The following is a 22413-nucleotide window of genomic DNA, read 5'->3' as shown; positions in this document are numbered from 1 at the left end:
GTGCTGCATAAAATTAAATGTCTAATTTTAATACGATATAATATGTAAGGTAGAAAATCAATTTCTTTTGTCAACAAATAGAAAAGAAAACCGTTTTAATATGACAAAAGAATTCGACACCAAATTATACATTTTTTTGTTTTGTGAGGATGAAAAAGTAACCATTGTATTTATTTCCGTGACAGGGCTTCACATGTAATAGAATTAAATAAGCTATGGTAACGTGGATAGAATCATAGAAACACGAATAAATCTTAGCTATGCTGCAACTAGTAGATTCTTCTTTTCTCTTTACAGCTCTCTATATCATTTTGGCTTTACCATTTCTGCTTGTTTTAAAGGTCCTCTCACTTCTGTAAACTATAGTTATTCGAAGTGGACTAATTAGTATAAATGGAGCTTGGGACGGCATAATGACTCCAAATATATAAATCCATTGTGCCCGTGAGCTACGATACCAACACATCATTTCTGATCATTTGTCGGATAAAATAGTTAGCTTACTGCCATAGTTGTTCTAATTAATTGAGTTACATTTACCTAGTCCAGAGTTATGTGCTCTGATCTTATTACTACACGAATATATATAAATTATCTACGCAGAAACTTTTATTTTAATATTAAAACTCTCCTCAACAGTTACAACAAACTTCATAAGACTTGGAAACTAAAAAGGAGAAAGAAAGAAAAAAAAGAAGAAGTAAATGATACACTAGTCACGATATTCAAGATACAACCAGCATGAACTAGTAGCTATAGGTGTCATCAAAGGCCGAGTGACCAACGTATTTTGCTGATGTATCCACCTGAAAATCGAAACAATATCAACAAACGAACTGAGTCTCGGTGATCAAACATTTAGGTCTCAAACAGGGGTTTTGAAAGAGTTAAGAGGTCATACCGAGCTCACAATCTTCTCTTGAGGCGCACCGGAATCATTTGCCGGAGTAAATCTGCCAGCAGCTGCTCCAAAGTCACCGTCATCCTTCTTGGCTGGCACGTACCATACATTAACAGTATGTGGGCTTAAAAGGAATGAACGCACATAGTGCTCGTAGAGATAAGCAGCGCCGCTCAATCCCGGTAAGACCAACCAACTTGTTAGGGCTAGCTTAGCGTAAGGATATAGTGGGATCCTGATCATACCATAAACTTTAGTTAGCTCGAAACCTGAAGCAACTTCAAAGCATCTTACATGGAATAATATCGGTTGACGAACCCAAGACACGATGATATATCACATGTTTTAAGACCCCCACGCTATACAACGATTAGAAACAAACATATATACAACCCGACTCTGTTTGCACAAGTAGAAAGCTTGCACATCAAGGAAGCTTTAGATTGTGTTTTAAATTTACCAGTCGATGAGTCCGTAGAAAGTGAGCTCAAAGAGTTTGATAAGTGAATAGAGAGCCCAATACGTCAACCATTGCTTATCGTCTCCTTGAGTCCTCGACTCTATTGCCCTCACTGATGCGTATCTTTATAATAAACAAAAAATGTTAATAAGAAGAAGGGCTTAAGATTTGGCATATTCTCAGGCGAAGAAAGGGACTTACAGAGGATAAACCAAGCTAATCACAGGTCTGCAGCACAACAAGAAGGATCAAATTAATAATTTCAAATAAAACGAGAAAACTTGATAAACAGGCCGCTAAGTATATCACTTATCAAATTACCCAGCGATGACATCGAAGTTCTTAAAGATGACCTTAACTAAACTTCCGATACCGGAACTCATACTTGCTGCCGTCGATTTTTTTTTCTTTCTTTTCTTATCTTTTTATCACACTCTCACCACCGCCTTTTGAGTTTTCTTAGCTTTCTCTGTTTGTGTTTTTTGGACACAGACTAAGAAGTATATGAAGTGAGTAGGGCTTGGGAACACGTGTCCGTGACTATGAGAGGAGTCAAACAGTAATTTAGCCACGTGGCTTGATCTGCAAGCTGAGTAAGTAAAGCTGGTGGTAGTTTCCTGACCGTTCGATTTCATCAATCTCACAATTCTCAGTCCTGTCACCTGTGTTCTCTAATAAAAGTGTTCATTAAATACTAAATTTAAAATCAAATTTAAACTTAATCCAGTGCATTACGTGCCACTAAGCTCGGTAGAATAATGACACAGAAGTAATTTATTGGGGTTTTGTGACGATTTGTCGAGTTTTGAGTAACAAAGTTCAAATGATTATACACGTTATGAAGACTCTTCTCCAAGCAAGAATGAGACTATTTCATTTCAAAAGAAAAAAAACAAAAAAAGTATGAGACTATTTAATGGTTTATTCCCAATGTATAAAATTCACATGATTCAAGCAATACTGAAGTCCAAAGAAGACGAAGAAATTGAGAACAAAGTTATACTCCAAAACAAAAGCCAAACCCTTATCCGGTATAACCCGGTTGGTTCACAAGAAGATCCCGGTTCTCGTCCACAACGGCAAACCCATCTCTGAATCCTTGTTTATCATTGAATACATCGTACGAAACGTGGAGCAATTTTGCCCCAAGATCCTTACAACAGATCTAAAGTCCGGTTTTGGGGTAACTACATCTAGTTACACGTGAGTAAATCTGATAAAACCCTAACTTTTGATCAAAGTTTTGAACTTTTACTGAATGTTTCTTTTTTTTCTTTTGCAGCTTTACGATGTGAAAAGCGAGGGACACGAGCCAAGAGAAAGCTCTCACAGAGGTAAAGGAGAATCTGAGAGCCATAGAGAAAGAAGGGCTTAAAGAGATTTTCTCTGACACTGTTGGTGATTGGTGAACCAACGGTGACGAACAACTGAACAAGACCATGAGCTTCGTAGAAATCGTGATGTGCACTTTGCTTAGCCCTTACAAGGCAGGCATACAAAGAAGTCGTGGGTCTGAAGATCGTTGATCGAGAATCAGCTCCTGGTGTCTATGGTTGGCTCAATGACAATGCTATTAACGAAACCGACGTGGTCAAAGATCTAATTCTTCCTTATGAACAAGTCCTAGAGATTCTTGGGATTTTCAGGCAGATATCTCTCTCCCGTCCCTTACTTCAATTTCTCAGTCAAAAAGTAATGGACTGCTTGCTTGATGCTAAATCCTCTGTTTTCATATGTTAAACTCTGTTTTGGATTAGTTACAAACTTACAATGCACTAATTACTATTGGGCCTACAAATTTAGGAGCCTATATTTATAGACTTTTTGTGTAATCAGGCCCAAATTTATGTGTTTGGTAATTGTTGGATACAGATTTTGAGTCCAACCAGAACAATATATTTTCAAGTTTGAGCAAATAAAATATGTAATTAATTTTATATTTTTGGAAGTTTGAAATTCATCTCAACAATTTCACAAGCTTGTTAGTTAGTTCTAGGAAGATCAGCTAGCGCAAATCATATTAGTTTCATCGAAGATATTGTGCTAAATTGTACATATGATATCATATATAAAGATGTTTTGCAACATATTTTGCAGGTGTACAAAGCAGATAGTAGTAGAGTTGGTGCACGAGTTTAATCCTTTGAATTTTCATTAATATAGCTCTATTTCCTATTTAATATTTTTATTGTTTTATCTCTTCAGAGGTTTTTTCTTTTCGTTTCTTAGTTTCCTTATTTTAATCTCGTCACTTTTTACTAGTTGATAAAATTGATAGAGTTCATCTCTTTTACATTTTCTGGTAGATTTCAAATTCTTATTTTGATGGATTTGAGAGTTTCGTTCTTTGAATTTGTTGTTTGCGAATCCTATTTCGTTTTATATTTGACGATTTCTTTACCTAAGGTTTTTGATTACGATCGAGCACAACCAAAATAAAAGCTAACTCGAAAACAAACTTTACCTAATATTGATGAGCCAAAACAATTATCATATTTAGTTAGTGGGTAATATATCTATAACGAAATCTACATCAAAAAAGTATTAACACGCTAATTAAACCTACAAAAATCGCAGATTACTCTATGTATGTCAATAAATTTGAAACAAAACCCTACGTAACCGCGATAAAATGTACTCCTGAACTATGAAACCTCTCTCTTGTCGGAACTTGAAATATATCCAGGCCCTACTATCTCCACCATGTGAACAAATTCAAATGAGAATTGACTTATACGTATTCATCGAGCTCATAACTGCAAAAAAATAGTCAACTATGAACCCCCTCTACGATCATGCCACGTTCAAAATTCTATCGCGTATGACTTATGTCGATACGATATGGTCCCGCACAAAATGCCTCCCCATAATAATTATAAAATGACTCAATCGCCAATAATTTGTTATACTCTCTGGAAAACATGCATATAGTAATATCAAACTAAATCTGGAAAATACAATTAAATAATACACCGCCCAGTATGTATCAAATAAACTTGAATTGAAAGATTTCGTACCTTAGAGATTATTGCTGTGATATTCAATAGCCGGTAACCACGTGTAGACGTCCACGGACCTTGTACAAGAAGCGTAGAACGGTAGAAGCGTCAGCGTTCGCAAATCATATCGTTTGAGCACCAAGATGAAGACGTGTGGCAGAGATCTAATTATATAAGTGGAGACCACAACGTTGTAATACGATAAAATATTGCTTTTAAGGTGGGACCTGCGACATACCTAATTCCTTTTTGAGAATTTTTCTTTTGTCGTCTTGTGTGGCTTTTGATATGTCCTGTCCTAGATCCTCGCTTTCCATATCCGGAGAAGGCAAGGTGGTTTGATCTCTACCGTACACGTGTAATTCTTCCATGTCAGTAGATTGCGTGGCAATTGTAACGTTGCATCTGTGTATAAAATGGCGTGGCCTGAATCATGAATTCGAAGTTTAAAGAAAATGATAGAAGAATTTAATTAACCCCGAAAAAATGATAGAAGTATAGAACTATAGAAGAATGTATTTATTGCTTACTATATATGTTCGTCATTGATTTTTTAGTTTGTATCATTTCATGTGTTCTTTGGTATGCTGACTGGAAAAAAATAATATTCCAAATTCGGAAGGCAATTTCTGATATGTTTTTGTTCACACACGAATAGATTAAAAAACAAAACAGTTGTCATACATGTGAAATCGAATTTTTAAGAGTTTTACAAACAACATCATGCTAATTTGTTAATGTTTTGTTCTTTTGTGAAGGCCGGGCAAAAAAAAACAATTCATGTAAATAAGATGGAAAGATTGGTATAGTAATAGAACTAAGCAAGCTAGCAAATCCAAAATCCGACCATAGATTCTAAATTTTCCAAGATATAATTACGGTTGTGTAAAAACAATTTATGCAAGTGCATATATTCGATATAGATCAGAAGATTTCAAATTATGCAAGTGACTGTTTTTAAAATAGCTAGATCCTTCATCATAAGTTTCTACGCCCGGCCGGTAACATTTGTTTGGATTACAATGGTTAATCTATTTGACCTGGACCACTTTTAAGAAATGTAAATAGTAAGAAGTTCTGACAAAAAAAAAAGGTGTAGATAGTATGAAGTATGAACTAGTACGTCATTTTCAAACGGTTAAATATTAATCTGAGAAGTGGCATGATTTGTTTTACCTTGTCAAATTCGAAGAAGTGCAAAACTGGTTGATTTTACTGATACGAAATGGACATTGGTGTTTGGTATTCAGACGAATATATACCAGGAAAATGCCGTTTTTTTTCATATGTGTTTACTTTACAATATCATATATATATATATATATGTGTGTGTGTGTGTGTTTACTTTACAATATCATATAGTTGGAAAATTTATTCAAAATCTAACCAACCAATCTGCTTCGTTGCATATATAGATCCTTCCTTAAAATGCGTACGTACCAATAATTTTCTCATCAAATTTTTAGTTATTTAAATTAACAACGTTAACTCTTACTATTGACGTGGTCAATCTTCACAAGCCGCGACATTGAAACTTTGAAAGTGATGGTTCTAATATACCATGTATTCCCTCCGGAAAGGACAACATATATGCTATAAAAGTAGTTTAGCACGTTTAAGTCAAATGTTTAGGTTTGATCATAAGATTTGGAAAATCAGATTACGATTCGTCGAGTTTTCTTTAAATGAATAAGTATATGTTGGCATAGGCTTAGTGGCTTAGCTGAACCGTACCCAATAGTTAGAAACCCATGTGTATAGATTCACAATTATACGTACTCATCACACCCCAATATTTTTTTTAAAAACTTTACAGAGGAATACCGTAATATCTGTATATTACAAAACGAACATACATTTTTGATGAAAACATTCTATTTACATTTCAAATAAGCCTTGGGGACTCAATAACCGTGACTAGATATATAAAGTTATGGTTAATAATATATAGGCTCAACGATTTGGTACATTGGATAAAATATCGATGTGATAAGTGTTTCACACTGAGTCACTGACTATCAATTCATTTTTTGGGATATATTTTCCTCTCTGTTTTGCAACATATGCTGCGTTAAGATTTTATTTTATTTATTAGAAGAGTGTGATGGTTTGTAAAATTTGTTTTTATAAAACAAAGAAATTAAGTATAAAATCCAAAAAAAGTATCGTATATATGGCCGGCCAAAACCAGTATATTAAGATTTGGGTCCAGTAAAATCAAACACTACTGTGCATATAATATATGCAAGTGACTGCAAGCATCAGAAATTCCGGAAGAAAATAGTAATTGTGAAGTCTCCAATCACAATGTGATAAAACTCTTGTTGGAGTTAATGTGTTTACCTATCCTTAATTAACCCGCAATTTGAAACCCTTCATTATAACATAATGTAAACTAAAGTATTTCTTGATAAAAATATCGAATCTAGCTCTATGTATATTAGTTTAAGCAGACGAATTACTCCAAATTGCCAAAATTATCAAAGCTTTTAATGTTTGACTTGTGCTATCTTAAAACAGGAGATCCGTGACTTTAAAAATCAGAGGATGCAGCAAGTGGAACGGGAAAGTTTCATACTTTCATAGGATTCCGATTGTGATTGTACACTTTGAATAGGTCAAAATAATTGTCGCATGTAGTAAATGTCTAAATGAGTAGTTTAAACATTATTTCCAGCTCCCATGCGCAATATAGGCGGTATATATACTTTTCTTACAAAAGATAACATGTAACAAATCCATTAATTGAGTAAAAATTATTCAAGAAGTTAATCATATAATTAAACATTAAGTCTTTATTAGATATATATTATTATAATGTAGTTTTCTTTCTATTTTTTCTTTGTAAATTTGTGAATCTCATATGCCGATTCGTACCGAAGGCAAAAACATGTTAAAGTTGTCTCCTCCCCGCATTAGATATTCAATCCCAACACTTGGCCCAACTTACCTACAGTGTGTCTCTAAGTTCGACTGGTTAAGGTACGGATAGCCAATAAGAGAACACCCAGTTTGTAGTTACTAATTATCCGAAGTGGGTAGTACACTATTACCACGTACACTACCATGCTTTAGTATTTCTTATGCTTATGTAAGAGTTGGTGTTTCTCTTATTGGCTATTTGATTGATGGATGCATGGGTAAATTTTTTTTTTTATAGGGAGATGTTAATGTTAAGGTTAACGTTAAATAATTTGATAAGGTTTTAATGTTGAACAGTCTAAATGTATCCTAAAAATTTGCATATAGTAGAAAGTTAGGGAGGGAGAAAGAACAAAAATACTCTTGAAAATTTAATGTGGCGAAAAAGCACCGGCAAGATCACACAGTACGTCAAATAATCGTTGCATCATTATAGACGATGAGTACAATAATCTATGTAACTGTAATTAGTTCATAAAAATAAAAATGGCTCCTGACTTTACTCTATGGATGCTGGCACGTGTCGCTACAGTCACATTAAACCCTTATTTTTGGGGGTTTAAAATATTAAACCCTAAGTTTTGTTATTGATATTATAATTAAACTCTAGGTTAACCTAGCAATTATTTAATTACATAGCGTATAAAATAAGATATGATCCAAAGTTCGTCTACATCCAAAAGAGGACCATAGTCGTTGACTTGTTTCGTCCCATATTAATCTTCTGGAAACTATAGGAAGCATCATAGGAGCTTTCAAATTGACTGTAGAAAACAAAAGAAAACAACAAAATTAAGAGCTCGCTCGAAGAATAGTTTATAATTTATTACTATCGGAAACTGATTAATTATAAATTAAAGTTGAGTTAAATTAAACTAATGATACGCATAAATAATTAGTACTGTATAACTTTATCATTTTGGTCGCCCGTACCTTTTTTCCCGTTATATTGATAGTTTCAAAATCGTACAATGCTTAACCTTTTCTCCTCTAAAGGCAACTATAGTGAGTTTTGACTTAAACTTTTTTTTTATTACAAAACTTTAAATTACACTTTAAACAGTGAAAAAGTAGGTTTATTATCCTCTTCCTCGCATGTAAACTATGATGTTAGGGCAGTAAAACCATGTTTTAAATAGGGAAAATTAAATAATACTTTCCATTAGTTTTTTTGAAAAACTTTGCATACAGTTGATCTTAGTAATAGAAAAACACGAGAAAACATATGCATTTATAATTAGTACAGTTCTATCAAATACTTAATTTCTTTTTTGTTTCAAATAGCAAAGTTTTTAAAATTAGTACAGTTCTATAAAATACTTAATATATGTTTCAAATGAAGTACTATATAAGTAGGTCTCGATGGTCAATGTAAAGTTAATATGTCACCGGATGATAAGTAAATAGTTATGGGGGATGCCTCCTAAAGGACGTGGTGTAAGATGTATGTACTAGAATTTCAACCGAAATTATTTTTTTCCATGGAACTTTAACTAGTCGTGGAAAATCATACTAATTTATGTAGTCATTATTATGATATAGTACGACGAAAGTGCATATATAAAAAGATAAAGTATTTTTATTCATTTTAAAAGGCCAATGCACGTCGAAGAAATAATAATTTTAGAAGCTCAATGCACACAGCCACGACGTGCTTCGCAACATTCCTCTTGTTTCTTGTTCAAGATCTGATTTATCAAAACATTTAGTAAACTCAATTACCTGAGTTTTTAGCTTTTTATGTAGCAAAATGTATTCCTTAATACTCTTTTTCTCCATAATTTAGAAAATACATTATTATTGATTACTGTAAACTTTTAATTGGTAATAAAAAAAATATAGTTCAAAGTTTATGAAAATATAATATATATATATATATATATATTTGTTATCAAAATTTTTAGTAGTTCTCAGAAAATAATATCGCAACTAAAAATTCAACAGTAAATGTTTTTTTTTTTTTTTTTGCGTTTATACTTTAACATTTTAATAATCCGCATACTAATAAACCAAAAAAAGAAAACAAGATTACTGATTTAATCAAAAGGTATAGGGAAGATTGCTGTTTTACTGCATACTGTAGACTATAGACGCGCGAAAATGTGTATTGTGTTAGTAATTAGTCAATTTTGTGAATCATATTTAGTTTTCAAGTTGGATTAAATATAAAGAGAAATTAATTTCCGTAAAACTTTACTGTGAGAGTTAATAGTGAAGAGTAAATTATTTGGTCGGTAAATTGAGAGTCTTATGGATTCAGTTACAGTAGTCTATATAAATAATTATAAAATAAATTCTTTATGTATATTAAAAAATAATTATAATGGTAAGCTTTATTTTCTAGTAATATATTATACAATTGTTTTGGTCAGTATATGTTTAAGTAGTAGGGATAAAACTGAAAGTTTTACCAAACATATATAAAAAATACAAAACAATATTTATTTTGAAATAATATTTAAAATATAAAATGAATAAAAATAATTATTATGGTAAGCTTTATTTTCTAGTAATATATTATACAATTGTTTTGGTCAGTATATGTTTAAGTAGTAGGAATAAAACTGAAAGTTTTACCAAACATATATAAAAAAATACAAAACAATATTTATTTTGAAATAATATTTAAAATATAAAATGAATAGAGTATTTGAAGTTTGCTCCGTGGTTTTAATTTTTGCTAGTGGGTATTTAATAAAGGGACATACAGTAATTAAACTAATAAATAAAAGATGCTCCATATTACCCCATAATCTATGGACTTTTGAGGGGTCAAACAATTCAATGGATGTATTCACAAAAATGGAGGTGACATTAAATTAGGGCTGCGTGGTGTAAGTTGCTAAAAATTTGGAAATCGATGAATTTATTATATTTTCTTACTATATTCATATCAGTATATATGTACTCTCTAATGCTTGTTAGAAGATCTTGCCGAATGCCGATACAGTTCACAGTTAAAGCTAAAACTCTTTGGGCAGTGTTTTTTTCTTTTCTTAATCAATGCGGTATTCAAGTGCAAAGTGAAATTTAAAAGTAATAATTGTATCACGCAGACAAGCACCCCAAAAAGATAATTTAAATATTAGTATCAAAATAATTGATTTAGATTTAAGATATATAACTATCGATTTTAATAACATTCCAACAAAAAAGGTTAGATGGAATTAGCATTTATGTAAATCGGAATCTGAAATCAGTCCATATGAAACTATAGGATTAATAAGAATACTTCACGCCAAGAAAAACCAAATACTCTTGTGTATATTAATTCGGGCAGGCGCTGCATAAATGGATTAACAGCAGTGTAAATTCATAAAATACTTTCTCTTAAATAAAATAAAACTTCTAAAAAAGCACATTCGCTATTATAAGATATTTATCTGATAAATAAAAAGATCACAAGAATATCGAAATATTAGCCTTTTCGCTCCTTATATTTTGTCTTCTTTCGGTGCCACCTCTCTTCTCTCACACATCTTGCATTTATCAGCACCACACGGTTTTGAATGTCCGAACTGAGATATATTCAGTTAATATTATATATTCACCCATACATGAACTCATGCATATCGTGTATATATATTTATTTATTATGTTTATTTTGTCAAAACTCCGCAGATTCGCTGTAATATAAGTGTACGTGTGTAACTGATTTAAAACTCGATGGTTTAAACAAAACAATTAAACCATATTCATTAGAGATATTTTTACCCAATCTTCGAGATTGAGATGATAGATATATATGATCAACACCGTATATGAGTCGAAGCATTTTTTCTTTTTTCGTTGACAAGGTTGATGCATTAAAATAAAATTGGTAGCAAGTGTTTGCAATTGTTATTGTTATAAGTTAATACGAATCCGATTGTTCTTTTACGTGTTTGTATGTTTGCGATTGACACATGTAAAAAGAACCAAGACTTGTAATCTAGCTACTGTTGTGTAATAATTCGGATTCAAGCTTAAAATATCGTGCGAAGGATGATAATGAAATAGAGACAAAAACGCAAAAGCATAATTGGAAAGAGAGATATATTCGCGTTTTTGTGTTGTGTTTGTTACTTTTAAATAAAAACACCAAAAGTATCATTATGTGTCTTAGATTTTTTAATTACTAAACGCAAACGTCAAAACAAAATATTTGTTATTAGAAAAAACAAATATTTGTGTCTGAAACCGTGTAGTACTCCAAAGAAGGAGAGAGAGAGATAGAAGAAGAAGGCTGACTTTGGAGAGAAAGAGAGTAAATGCATTTTGCTGTCCATGTTGACTCTTTGAAAGCAAACCCAAAGCCAGCCTCTTCATTATTGTTGCTTTTCATTCCATTATCTTATTAAATTACTTACGAGTAATTTAACTTAACTTTTTTCTTTTCCTCTCTCTCTCTCTCTCTCATCTTATCTTACTCACTTTTGCTATAAATATAACCAACATTTCTCTCCACTTCTACAGACAAAAAAACCAAACCCATTTGGACTTTCTTTGTCTTAACCCTAATTTTCCAAAGGTTTCTCCAACAAAGCCACAAAAATTAGCTTCTATCTTAAAATCTTATCAAAAACCTATCAATAGAAGGAGGAAAAAATGGGAAGACCACCTTGCTGTGAAAAGATTGGAGTGAAGAAAGGGCCATGGACACCAGAGGAAGACATCATCTTGGTTTCTTACATTCAAGAACACGGTCCTGGAAACTGGAGATCTGTCCCTACTAACACAGGTTTGTCTTTGTGTTTTGATCAGATTAACTAGTTAATTAGAAATAAACTTTTGATCTACCTCTTAAAGAACCTAATTCTTTTTATGTGGAGTAGTATTTATCTTGCACTTTTTACTAGGGGTTGTGATTTTTTTGTTCTCTGGCTTGGTTGGTATGAACATTTAATACTAGTGTAATAAATAGCCTATAAGTTATGTCACCAACTATTTCGTCCACACATCTCTAGTTACCTTTTAATCCCTTCTTCCTTAAATTATTTGGGGTTAAAATTAATCTTTGTTAATTTGGTGTTTTAGGACTGAGGAGATGTAGCAAGAGCTGCAGATTGAGATGGACTAATTATCTTCGACCCGGTATTAAGCGTGGAAATTTCACTGAGCACGAAGAGAAGACGATAGTTCATCTTCAAGCCCTTTTAGGCAACAGGTATATTTTAATGTACATGTTTTTGTCCAAAATGTTTCCTTTCTTGGGTATTTTTATGTATATGATAAGATTCTTATCATAAGAATATAAGATCTAAATATGTTTTTTTTTTTCGTGTATAGATGGGCAGCCATAGCATCATACCTTCCTGAAAGGACAGACAATGATATTAAGAACTATTGGAACACTCACTTGAAGAAGAAGCTCAAGAAGATTAATGAATCTGGTGAAGAAGATAAAGATGGTTTCTCTTCGTCAAACACTAGTTCACAAAAGCATAATCAAAGCACTAACAAAGGTCAATGGGAGAGAAGACTTCAGACAGATATCAACATGGCGAAACAAGCTCTTTGTGAGGCCTTGTCTTTGGATAAACCATCATCAACTCTTTCTCCATCATCACCATCATCATTGCCGACACCAGTAATCACACCACAAGACACCCCTACCTTCTCATCAGCTTTGCTTGACCGTTGTTATGATCCATCCTCTTCTTCTTCCTCTACCACAACCACAACCACCACTACAAGCAACACCACTAATCCATACCCAGCAGGTGTATATGCGTCAAGTGCTGAGAACATCGCTCGGTTGCTTCAAGATTTCATGAAAGACACACCAAAGGCTTTAACTCTATCATCCTCATCTCCGGTTTCAGATACCGGACCACTCGCTGCTGCAGTATCGGAAGAAGGTGGAGAAGGGTTTGAACAATCTTTCTTCAGCTTCAATTCAATGGAAGAAACTCAAAATTTGACTCAGGAGACAAGGTTCTTCCATGATCAAGAGATCAAGCCGGAAATAACAATGGACCAAGATCATGGTTTAATATCACAAGGGTCTTTGTCTTTGTTGGAGAAATGGTTATTTGATGAGCAAAGCCACGACATGGTTGGTATGTCACTAGAAGGACAAGCTGCGATGTTCTAGAAGACTAGAATTATGCAAAGTGGGATCTTTTAAATTGAGGGCTTAATGAGTCATGGGTTATGACAAATAATAGAGTTATAACCTATAATCTAGTATATGTTTATTATTGCATTAGGGTTTTAGAGTCTTTAGTAGCTAGCTTTTAGCTCTACAACACTCTTTTTCCCTTTTGGTGATATAATCTTTCTCGTTTTCTATATATAAAATAATTGTATGTAGCAGAACGTAACACAAAGGGTTCATCATCTTTATAAATGTAATGTGTTGCACTTTGTGGCTCATATGATTATACAAATGTCTTATAATGTTTCTGATTATTCAAATCTTATATATATACTTGAACACACAAAATTCGTCATTGTAAGTTATGTTTAGTAAATGATACAAAACTGATCTAATATCGATTGGTTTGATTAAGATCCCATATTAAATCAAGATATTTTCATATTCAAATGTTCGATCTTAGTTCCGATCAATGTTGTATTGAAAACAGTAAAAAATGTTTGGTCTAGAATCAGTTGTATTGGTTCTAAATATTGAAAACAGTAGAACATTTCACTTATCGATCTTTAATTTTGTCCTTTCAAATCAATCATAATCCCGGAAGAAAAATGCCATTTAAGATTCCACCTACTGACTTAATTCCAACATTAATACATTTAATTATTTTAGCTATTTAATATTAATTGTGATAAGGTAATAAGCCAATAATGCCAAAACTAATATAATAATATCTTGTCAGATTATTGTGAAATTTTATTTTATATATTTCACATAAAGAAAACAGAGTTGTCAAACTTATTTTTTAGTTCGTCTTATTATTACGGTATTGTTTTTCTAAAAATACAACAAATTCTTAGAAGATACATTTCGAAAAGCTCTTGAATCTGAAATAAGTAGTAGAGTTTTGGGAGTACTATTTTTGAATTGTTTTAATGGTAATGAATAATATATACTACTGTATAACATAAAGATAAGACATTTTGACATTTTTTTATGAGCAATATTAGTATTAGTATAATAAACAATGCATATCATGATACAGTCAAACCTCTATAAATTAATAAGGTTGAGACTATGAAATTTTATTAATTTATAGAGGTTTTAATTTATCGATAAATTAATAATTATTAATTTATGAATAGATTTTTTCATTTTTATATTGAAAATTTTCTATTACAAAATAAGATATTTTTGTTATCATTCACATTTTTAAAGAATTTTCTTAATTTATAATCTTGGTTATCGCAATATGATGAATGTCAATTGTTTAATAGATTATCTAGGTAAAAATGAGAAATGTTAGAAGTTTAGAGTTTAGAAAAAATTGTTACTACTATCCTTCATGGTAATGATGAAGTCGTAGAAGATATTGCGGTACCTTTAAAACCAATCACTAAATAAGCAATTATCGCAATGACTCTTCACAATTTATGGATGCGATTTGAAAATACAACAATGAAAAAATGAGAGATGAGCTCTAAAAAGAATGCAAATTCAAAAATAGGCAAACAAAAATAGAATCATATTTCATTAGATTTTCTTAGATATATATATATATATATCAATTTATATGATTATTAATTTATGATATTGATGGGACCATATTTTTATATAAGATTTCTAAAAAAATTATTATCTTATTATTTTATCGAAATGTGTCATTTTTTATAGCGGTCCAACTCGAAACTAGAAAAATTTATTAATTTATAGTGAGTATTAATTTATGGAGGTTCTACTGTATTATGTTTGGCGTATCCCTCTAAACAAAATAAGGCATCCGTAATTCCAACCTATGATGTGTGAAATAAAAGTGTGAACTGGATAAATGAAAAGTATAAGAACGTATGGAGCCGCAGAGATATATATATATATATATATATATGTATACGTAAACGATACACACACAGGCGTACAATAAATAGAAAGGAGGCAAAATCTAGTGGTGGAAACGAATTCTGAAAAATATAACAACAAAATTTAACCAAAAAAAATTACAAGAGTATTAAATGCTATAACATGTGAAGAGCTTGACTCGTTGTGCCTGTGAAGCACAGTGAGCTACTATACGTTATATGAGTTATTATGACTATACGAGTATTATTATTAGCCACCGAAAACTCCTTTTCTGATTCTAATTAATTAATTTTCACACACTCTTCAATCGTTGACTTGTTTGTTATCTTATCTTATTTGACTTCAAAACTGGACTCATTCATTCTTCAGCTCATATGTCAGTTATATTTTCGGTGCAGTGTCGTCGTCTCTGTGAGTGAGACTTGAGGAACATCGAATCTTGAAAGTGTTCAAACTCTATTCATGTAAGCTTTTCACTTTTTATCTTCTTATGATTTTCCCATTGAATCTCTCGAGATTGATTTTTGTTTTTTTCTTTCTTTCATGCCTTATCGTAGTTAACTAATATTCTCATAAAACTTATTTTTTTTGGGTGTCTGATGTCAAAATCCTCTCTGCTGGCATAAAGGAGTTCAACTAGTCGACGACGACTCTTCCTTCTCTGCTTGCTTGGTTGGGATTAAACAGAGTATAGAAAGACTTTGTCAAAGAGGAAAAAGAAAAGACTTTTCATATTTGGGCCTCCAAATGGGTCCACTCGGTCCATAACAAGACAAAATGGGGCATAGCCCATCGTATCTTTTATCCAATTGCGCGAAAATTCGATTATATTAAAAAAATTAACAAGATAAATTAAAGGAATTAAAAGCATAAACATAAATTTAAATATGTGAACAATCTTTTTTTTTTTTTCCTCGTCTGTAAAAAGATAGACAAAGAGAAACTTCTCTGGTCCTTTTTTAAAAATCTCAGTTGTGTGTGTTTGATTGGAGCAAGACCGGTAAGTTACACAACAAACACACAAGAGCTACTACACAGACAGACAAAGACACACAAATCTCATACCGGTGATTTGGAATTCATACTCATTGAGGCGAAGCTTCAGGTTGGTGATGTGGATTAGATATAAGCTCAGGTGCTACAGCAAAGTGTAATCCTCCTCTTCGTTGTCCTCCACTGCCCCCGCCGCTATGTAACATAAACGCTACTTCTGCAGCAGCCAGAGCAGCCGCTTCCTGATTTTCGCAACAAACAAAAAAACCAAACACACAAGAAAATCATTTACAAACATGACTTTTTAAGATACTACTACACATGTGTTTGTGTTTTTTTTTCACAAAGATTTTATATACCTGTCTTTGTCTGCGACGTTGTAATATACTGATAGCCCAAGCCATGATGTAACACGGGAGGAGAAAACCGGCGGCACGAAGCATGAAAAGCTGACGAAAACCAAAACAAAAAAATGTGTTATCACAAGAAAGCTAAAAAAGGTAACAGCACTGCGAGTAAGAGAGGGTTTACGTACAAAGAAGAAAGCTGACGGGTCATCTTCTTCATCGTCTGAGTTGTTGTTTGATAGGTTCAGAGCATGTCGTAACAGTAAAAGCGCCATTAACTGCCATTTTTAACTGCCAGTAAGTTTCTATTTCAAAGTAAGAAATTAATGAATAAAGATAAATGTGGTGGACTTACTATAAGAGCAGCAGAGCGACAAAACGCAGCTCCGCTTGAGTTAGAATCAGCGTATTCATCATAGTCCGCGTCAAAGAAATGGCGTTCTGCAGCTGCCATTGCAAAAATGCGCGGGTCGTTCAAATCTAATGGAACACCATTGGCCCAATCTTCACTGCATAACACAGACACAACAAAACACAGTAGCATGAGTAATGTGCTTCATTGAATATGATGAGATATAGCTATAGTCCAGCTACATAGGTTCAGGAAAAAACTTTACCCGATATCAATAACGGTATCATCAGCAGGAGGAGGCGGTGGAGCAGTGTATCCAGGTTGATAAGACTGTTTCCAACGAGAAGAAGAAAAACAGTTATAAACTTGGATTCAGGCAAACAAACTAATATATCCAAATACATTAGCAAATTAGTAAACTTGTAACCAAAAGATTGATGTTAGTGATTTTGAATTTACCTTATGGCATATTTCACATGTTATGTCGCCTTTCTCATTACACCAACGTTGAACACACTTCCGATGTGCATACTATACCACACACAAGAAAAACAAATTCATGAGAAGTTATTTTTAAAAGGGGAATATACCAACAAAAACAAAGAGATATGAGATTCACCTTCAAACTGCCACTACAAGAACAAGGTGACTCGAGGTTCTTAACGGAATCTTCCTCTTGGCAAATACGACATTCAACAGATTGGATAAGCGGCTCCTCTTCCTCGTCCACATCGTGCTGTTCCGTTGCTTCTTCTTCCTTGGTCTTAAGATCCATAGCAGTAGACAGGCTTGTGCTGCCTTGAGCTCTAGAACTCTCTCCAGAAGATTCAATTGTTTCATTGGAGGATCCTCTCTCTGAATTTAATGTTTCAGGTGTTACGAGACGGTCGGTACATGAACTCAGATGATCAGCCATCTCTTCTCTCACACTTCTTAGCCTCAATGCGTAAAAAAAAACGTTGACCTGTTCAAAAAAAACCAAGAAAAACTCCAACATCCAAACGAAGATTCTCATAAATCATCGAAGCGAAATGACCACAAATGTTTTGTTTTCAAGAAAAATAAAACCATTCCTCTGAAAACAAACATCGCAAAATCAGCTCAGAGAAACAAATTCAATGGAAAAGATTAGGATCTGAGTTACAAAGTCTTGGTCTCAAATTTTCCACACACAAAAACCTAATGGGAAAGCCCCAAACTTGAGAAACCAATCTAAACCATGAAAACGAAAGAGAGAGATACCATTCGATTCGATCACAATCTACTAGGAATCGAAACCCTAAAATCACAGAAATCGAAATTCCCCATTCCCAGAATCAAACAACCATTAACCCTAAGAAACAAAAAAAAAAAGACGAAGATAAAAAGAATATGATTTACCTGTAGAAGAAAGCAATATTCAGAATCGCAGGAAATTGAGGGAAAGAAGCACTCTTTCGATTTCTCTTCAAGGGGGGCAGAGCTCTCTCAATCAGACAAATGTGTTTTTCTTGTTTGGTGTTCGGTCTGAATTTTTTTTTCGGATAAAGTAATTAAAAATCTAGAAGCGCGTGTATATACTACAAAAATACATCTATACATAGTACACATATACAAAACAAAATACACAAACCGGAGCTATGGAGGTTGACGGTTTGACACGGTAACGTGATTATCAGATTTTCCCAATTTTCTTTTATGTTTTTTTTTTTAAAAAACTTTGTATCTGTCTTCTTGGTTAGATTTTTAGATAATACAACCATATCTTTTACCTAAATACAAGAAAAGAGTTTTAGTATTTTTAGAAATTTAAAGATTGAGGTGTTTGACTGTTGATGCACCATTATATGATTTATTTTTACTTCGAGAAGTTATTCGTCTTTTTTTCCACTTTTCACACAAAGCAATAATAATAAATTTCGAATATTGTCAGATTTTGAAAAACTAAGAAGTTTCATTATCAAGAGATGTAGTTTGACTTTGACATTTTCCACTTTGGCAAAAATTGAGATTGAACCAAAAAGAAGTGAGGACGTCCAAAGTCTCCCAAGGTATCTCCATCCGACAAGATGAACACTTCAAAACGTTCTCTTTATAATAAAGTCTTTTTCGATTCCAAAATTATTCTTGTCGTATATTTTTAATGTTTATATAAACCAGAACATTTTAAATAGAATCCAATAAGTAATTTATGATGGAAGTGGTTGAAAGATTTAATTCGTAAATTATGTCATGTTTACTTGGTCCACTGATCATAATCCAAATTTTATCAAACAGAAACCAACTGTAAACAACTTTTGTTTCAAAAAAAAATAAAAATTAAGAGACGTAAAAGAACAAAATAAAATACTAAAGATAATAGTAAAAAATTACAAGTTACAACAGTGAAAATTCTGGGTTTTTATTTTTTAATGTATAAGAAGATTCCAAAAATTGACGTAAAAAAGAAAAAGAAGATGCCAAAAATCCAATAGAACTGAACCGGTTCGGTTCAATCAGAAACCGAAACAATATATATATATATATTGATACCGCTTAGCCGATTTTGAGTAGGAGTCACTCACCCTAATCCCTTAAAAGCCTTAAACCCTAGAAATCGTAGAAAAGAGAAAGGGGAACCAAAAAAAAAAAAGGCGGAAGCTTTTACACAATGGCTGAGAAACAAGAGATCATCGATTCAGTGCCGGCTCAAGTGAACCCAGACACGAAAGTGGATATGGAAGTCGAAGCAGCGGCCCCAAAAACCGAGACGGTCGATGGGAAACGTGAGAGAGAGGAGACAGGGGAGGACGAGAACGGAGGTGAATCGAAGAAGCAGAAGGTTGGAGATGAAGAGAAGTCAGGTCCGGTCAAACTGGGTCCGAAGGAGTTTGTTACCTCTGTGGCGATGTTCGATTACTTTGTCAAGTTTATGCAGTTTTGGCCAACTGATCTCGATGTCAATAAGGTAATACACTTCTTCTTCTTCTTTGTCTTTTGCCTTTTTTTAATTGCAAAAGTTTCAATTTTTAACAAAAGATCATTCATGTGTTTTGAGTCTTAACTTTAGAGGTAGATTTGGTCACCATTGTTTTGAAGCGAACAAGAAGCTCTGATTGGGGATATTAATTTTCTGATGTGTTTATCAATGAATATGTTCTGTAGTTGAAAACTTTGGGATTGGTTTTGGTTTGTAGCTGTTATTTTGGCTATGATTACTGCTCAGTTCTTTGCTAGTGTATTGTGTCTCTGGATTGAGTTTGTTTGGAGTTAGATATTTCCTTTTTGGTTTTATTGATTGTATAGAATGATTGTGAATATTTGATTGTGCAATGTGTTTAAGAGGATAAATTGAGGTATATGTACAACATCATGTTTGATTGTAAAGTTTAGACATCTTAGTGATTAGGTTCTTTGGCAGCTATTGCCACTCAAAAGTTCTTGGCAAATGTTTTGTGTTTTTTCATTGATTATATGATTGTGGACTTGTGTTTGAATTAGAAACTTTTGTGTTGTCTTATTGGTTAAAAGAATGGGATGACGTCAAATTTTTGGGGGCAGAGAGTTGGCGTCAACTCAAGCATATATAACAGATAAAAACATTGCATACTCATGTAATATTACAGTTTTGCAGTTTCTTTTAAGATTCTAACTCGTTGTACTGAATTTTCGATATTTGTAAATTTTCAGTATGAGTACATGGTGCTGCTAGATCTGATCAAGAAGGGTCATTCTGAGCCTGAAAAGAAGATTGGAGGAGGAATCAAAACCTTCCAAGTCAGAACCCACCCGATGTGGAAAAGCCGATGCTTCTTTCTGGTTAGGGAAGACGATACTGCAGACGATTTCAGCTTCAGGAAGTGTGTTGATCAAATCCTCCCATTGCCTGAAAACATGAAGACTCCTGGAGCTAACGGCAATGGACATGGCGGTGGTGGTCGTGGCGGAGGTGGTGGAAGAAGAGGCGGCCGTGGTGGTGGTAGAGGCGGAAGATTCAGAAGATAAATTTGCTTGATCTTTGATGCCGCCTTGTTTCAGAAGAAAATTTTGAAATTTTCAGATTTAGTTAAAAACATGGAAGTTATGATCTTGTCGAATGCTATTGTATTTTGTTCGAAAAAAATTGTCAGTTATGACTTATTATTATTGCTTAAGAAGAAGATGACGAACCTTGTCTCTATCTTCACAACATCAGAAGAAAACACAAGACGCTTCAGTAGATGAGTTCATAAACAAAAAAAACAAAAAAAAAACAAGACGCTTAAAGTCTGGTGTGTTTTCGAAACGTCTTAGACAACCGAAGAAGAACTCAAACTAATCAGAAACCGAAACCGTGTATCAAACCAATCCCATAGTACTAGACTAAAGTTTGATGTCTATAAATTTGAAACCAAAAAATTCCAAAAACCAAAACTCGAATCAAAGTCCAGAATTCCTGATTAAACACCTTCAGTTGATAGCGTAGTTAATAATAAGCATTGGGGGTGGTCTGGATAATCGTCTCTCATTCAACCTTTCACAGCTACATCATTGATCCAGACTTGCATATTCTTCTACTCTGTTACTTGGAGAAAGTTATATTTCATTGTCTTGCAATCAGTGCATATGATTGATTGGTTTTTGTTACTCGCTTCTTTTATAAACTTCAAATCATATACTTAGAAGTATATATGTTAATTTGGGAAAACAAGATAGAATTTTCAATTTGTTTGGCATCTAACAACAGAGACTGTTCNAAAAAAAAAAAAAAAAAAACAGAGAGTAACGAGTGAAATAACTAATGTTTACGAGCCCTCCTAAGAGAAAGTCAAGGCTGAAAGCCTTAAACTAAAGCTGTCTAAATGAGTTAGGTCTTAAGCCTCTTACAATATAACTTTCGACGATGAACTACAAACAAATCTTGTATTACCTTCTTCTGCAGACTTCTTATCTTAACGTACAACTACAACGGTTCACATAATTTAAATTCGTATATGGATGTTATATGGTTGTGATTTTTTAAAATAAATCTGTCAAAAAAACTGAATCGAAAATGTTTAAATCCTTGTTGCATTTGTCTTCCTACTTAAACACAAAGATTCATATTACTAAATCTTCGGTAAAATATACCTTCTAACAAAAGAAGGGTTCTTTAACCAAAAAACGATTAGAAAAAATAAAATTAAAGATGGTATATTTCTCTCTAACCCAAAAGTGTGGATCGTTTTCAAATGAGGAATATTAATTCTCCAACCAGCCAATAAAGAATATGCACGTAACAAGACAGCTCTCGTGTGAGCTGCACCAAAGCCATCCCCTCGATGCTGACATTTACCTACCCAAAAGTTCGTAAACAGTTTACATTAGTTTATATTTGTTCCAATTCAAACGAACAAATAGAGTTGATCACTGTTTAAGATATGTTATAACCAATCTAATACCATATAATAAAGCGTGTTTATAGACCTTGACTAGTTGACTACATGCTCTTAATTAGGAACACTTCGTTCTTTCGTATATTAGGCCTTTCATCCAAGTACTTGTGAATTTTTTGTTCAACGGAAGTTTA

At 33.0% G+C, this 22413-nt stretch overlaps 4 protein-coding genes and 1 pseudogene across 6 annotated transcripts; 3 read left to right on the top strand and 2 right to left on the bottom strand.

The window, feature by feature from the left end:
• Positions 510-1834, bottom strand: LOC104726846 (HVA22-like protein b). The gene is made up of 5 exons (XM_010445796.2): positions 1683-1834; positions 1563-1589; positions 1362-1484; positions 902-1136; positions 510-806 (listed from the first exon to the last, which is right to left on the bottom strand). The coding sequence occupies exons 1-5, from the start codon at positions 1742-1744 to the stop codon at positions 747-749; spliced, it is 507 nt and encodes a 168-aa protein (XP_010444098.1). The 5' UTR covers positions 1745-1834; the 3' UTR covers positions 510-746.
• LOC104729041 lies at positions 2307-3101 on the top strand (annotated as a pseudogene).
• LOC104726845 (transcription factor MYB30-like) lies at positions 11722-13675 on the top strand. The gene is made up of 3 exons (XM_010445794.2): positions 11722-12002; positions 12299-12428; positions 12551-13675. Exons 1-3 carry the CDS (start codon positions 11870-11872, stop codon positions 13356-13358), a joined length of 1071 nt encoding a protein of 356 aa, XP_010444096.1. The 5' UTR covers positions 11722-11869; the 3' UTR covers positions 13359-13675.
• Positions 16094-18413, bottom strand: LOC104726844. 3 transcript variants are annotated; one of them, XM_010445793.1, is made up of 8 exons: positions 18288-18413; positions 17527-17895; positions 17367-17438; positions 17173-17237; positions 16911-17064; positions 16744-16833; positions 16568-16657; positions 16094-16450 (listed from the first exon to the last, which is right to left on the bottom strand). In XM_010445793.1, exons 2-8 carry the CDS (start codon positions 17821-17823, stop codon positions 16301-16303), a joined length of 918 nt encoding a protein of 305 aa, XP_010444095.1. In that variant the 5' UTR covers positions 17824-17895; positions 18288-18413; the 3' UTR covers positions 16094-16300. The 3 variants fall into 3 exon arrangements, with proteins under 3 accessions (XP_010444095.1, XP_010444094.1, XP_010444093.1); XM_010445792.1 differs by having other exon boundaries at positions 17527-17871; XM_010445791.2 differs by lacking the exon at positions 18288-18413 and having other exon boundaries at positions 17527-18281.
• LOC104726842 lies at positions 19446-21030 on the top strand. The gene is made up of 2 exons (XM_010445790.2): positions 19446-19833; positions 20556-21030. Exons 1-2 carry the CDS (start codon positions 19537-19539, stop codon positions 20868-20870), a joined length of 612 nt encoding a protein of 203 aa, XP_010444092.1. The 5' UTR covers positions 19446-19536; the 3' UTR covers positions 20871-21030.

Source organism: Camelina sativa, chromosome 11 (genome assembly GCF_000633955.1).
Source record: "Camelina sativa cultivar DH55 chromosome 11, Cs, whole genome shotgun sequence".
In the NCBI taxonomy this organism is placed as follows: domain Eukaryota; kingdom Viridiplantae; phylum Streptophyta; class Magnoliopsida; order Brassicales; family Brassicaceae; genus Camelina; species Camelina sativa.
Note: the sequence above shows the minus strand (reverse complement) of the source record. Positions and strands in the feature narration are given on the sequence as shown.

Coding starts and splice junctions, on each gene's coding strand:
- LOC104726844 (XM_010445791.2), bottom strand. CDS start 17,922: ATGAGAATCTTCGTTTGGATGTTGGAGTTTTTCTTGGTTTTTTTTGAA. Junction 17,238..17,366: donor CATGTGAAATATGCCATAAG/GTAAATTCAAAA, acceptor CGTTGGAAACAG/TCTTATCAACCTGGATACAC. Junction 16,451..16,567: donor AACGTCGCAGACAAAGACAG/GTATATAAAATC, acceptor TGCGAAAATCAG/GAAGCGGCTGCTCTGGCTGC.
- LOC104726845 (XM_010445794.2), top strand. CDS start 11,870: ATGGGAAGACCACCTTGCTGTGAAAAGATTGGAGTGAAGAAAGGGCCA. Junction 12,003..12,298: donor ATCTGTCCCTACTAACACAG/GTTTGTCTTTGT, acceptor TTGGTGTTTTAG/GACTGAGGAGATGTAGCAAG. Junction 12,429..12,550: donor CAAGCCCTTTTAGGCAACAG/GTATATTTTAAT, acceptor TTTCGTGTATAG/ATGGGCAGCCATAGCATCAT.
- LOC104726842 (XM_010445790.2), top strand. CDS start 19,537: ATGGCTGAGAAACAAGAGATCATCGATTCAGTGCCGGCTCAAGTGAAC. Junction 19,834..20,555: donor CTGATCTCGATGTCAATAAG/GTAATACACTTC, acceptor GTAAATTTTCAG/TATGAGTACATGGTGCTGCT.
- LOC104726846 (XM_010445796.2), bottom strand. CDS start 1,744: ATGAGTTCCGGTATCGGAAGTTTAGTTAAGGTCATCTTTAAGAACTTC. Junction 1,137..1,361: donor TTCTACGGACTCATCGACTG/GTAAATTTAAAA, acceptor TGGTATGATCAG/GATCCCACTATATCCTTACG. Junction 807..901: donor AAGAGAAGATTGTGAGCTCG/GTATGACCTCTT, acceptor TTCGATTTTCAG/GTGGATACATCAGCAAAATA.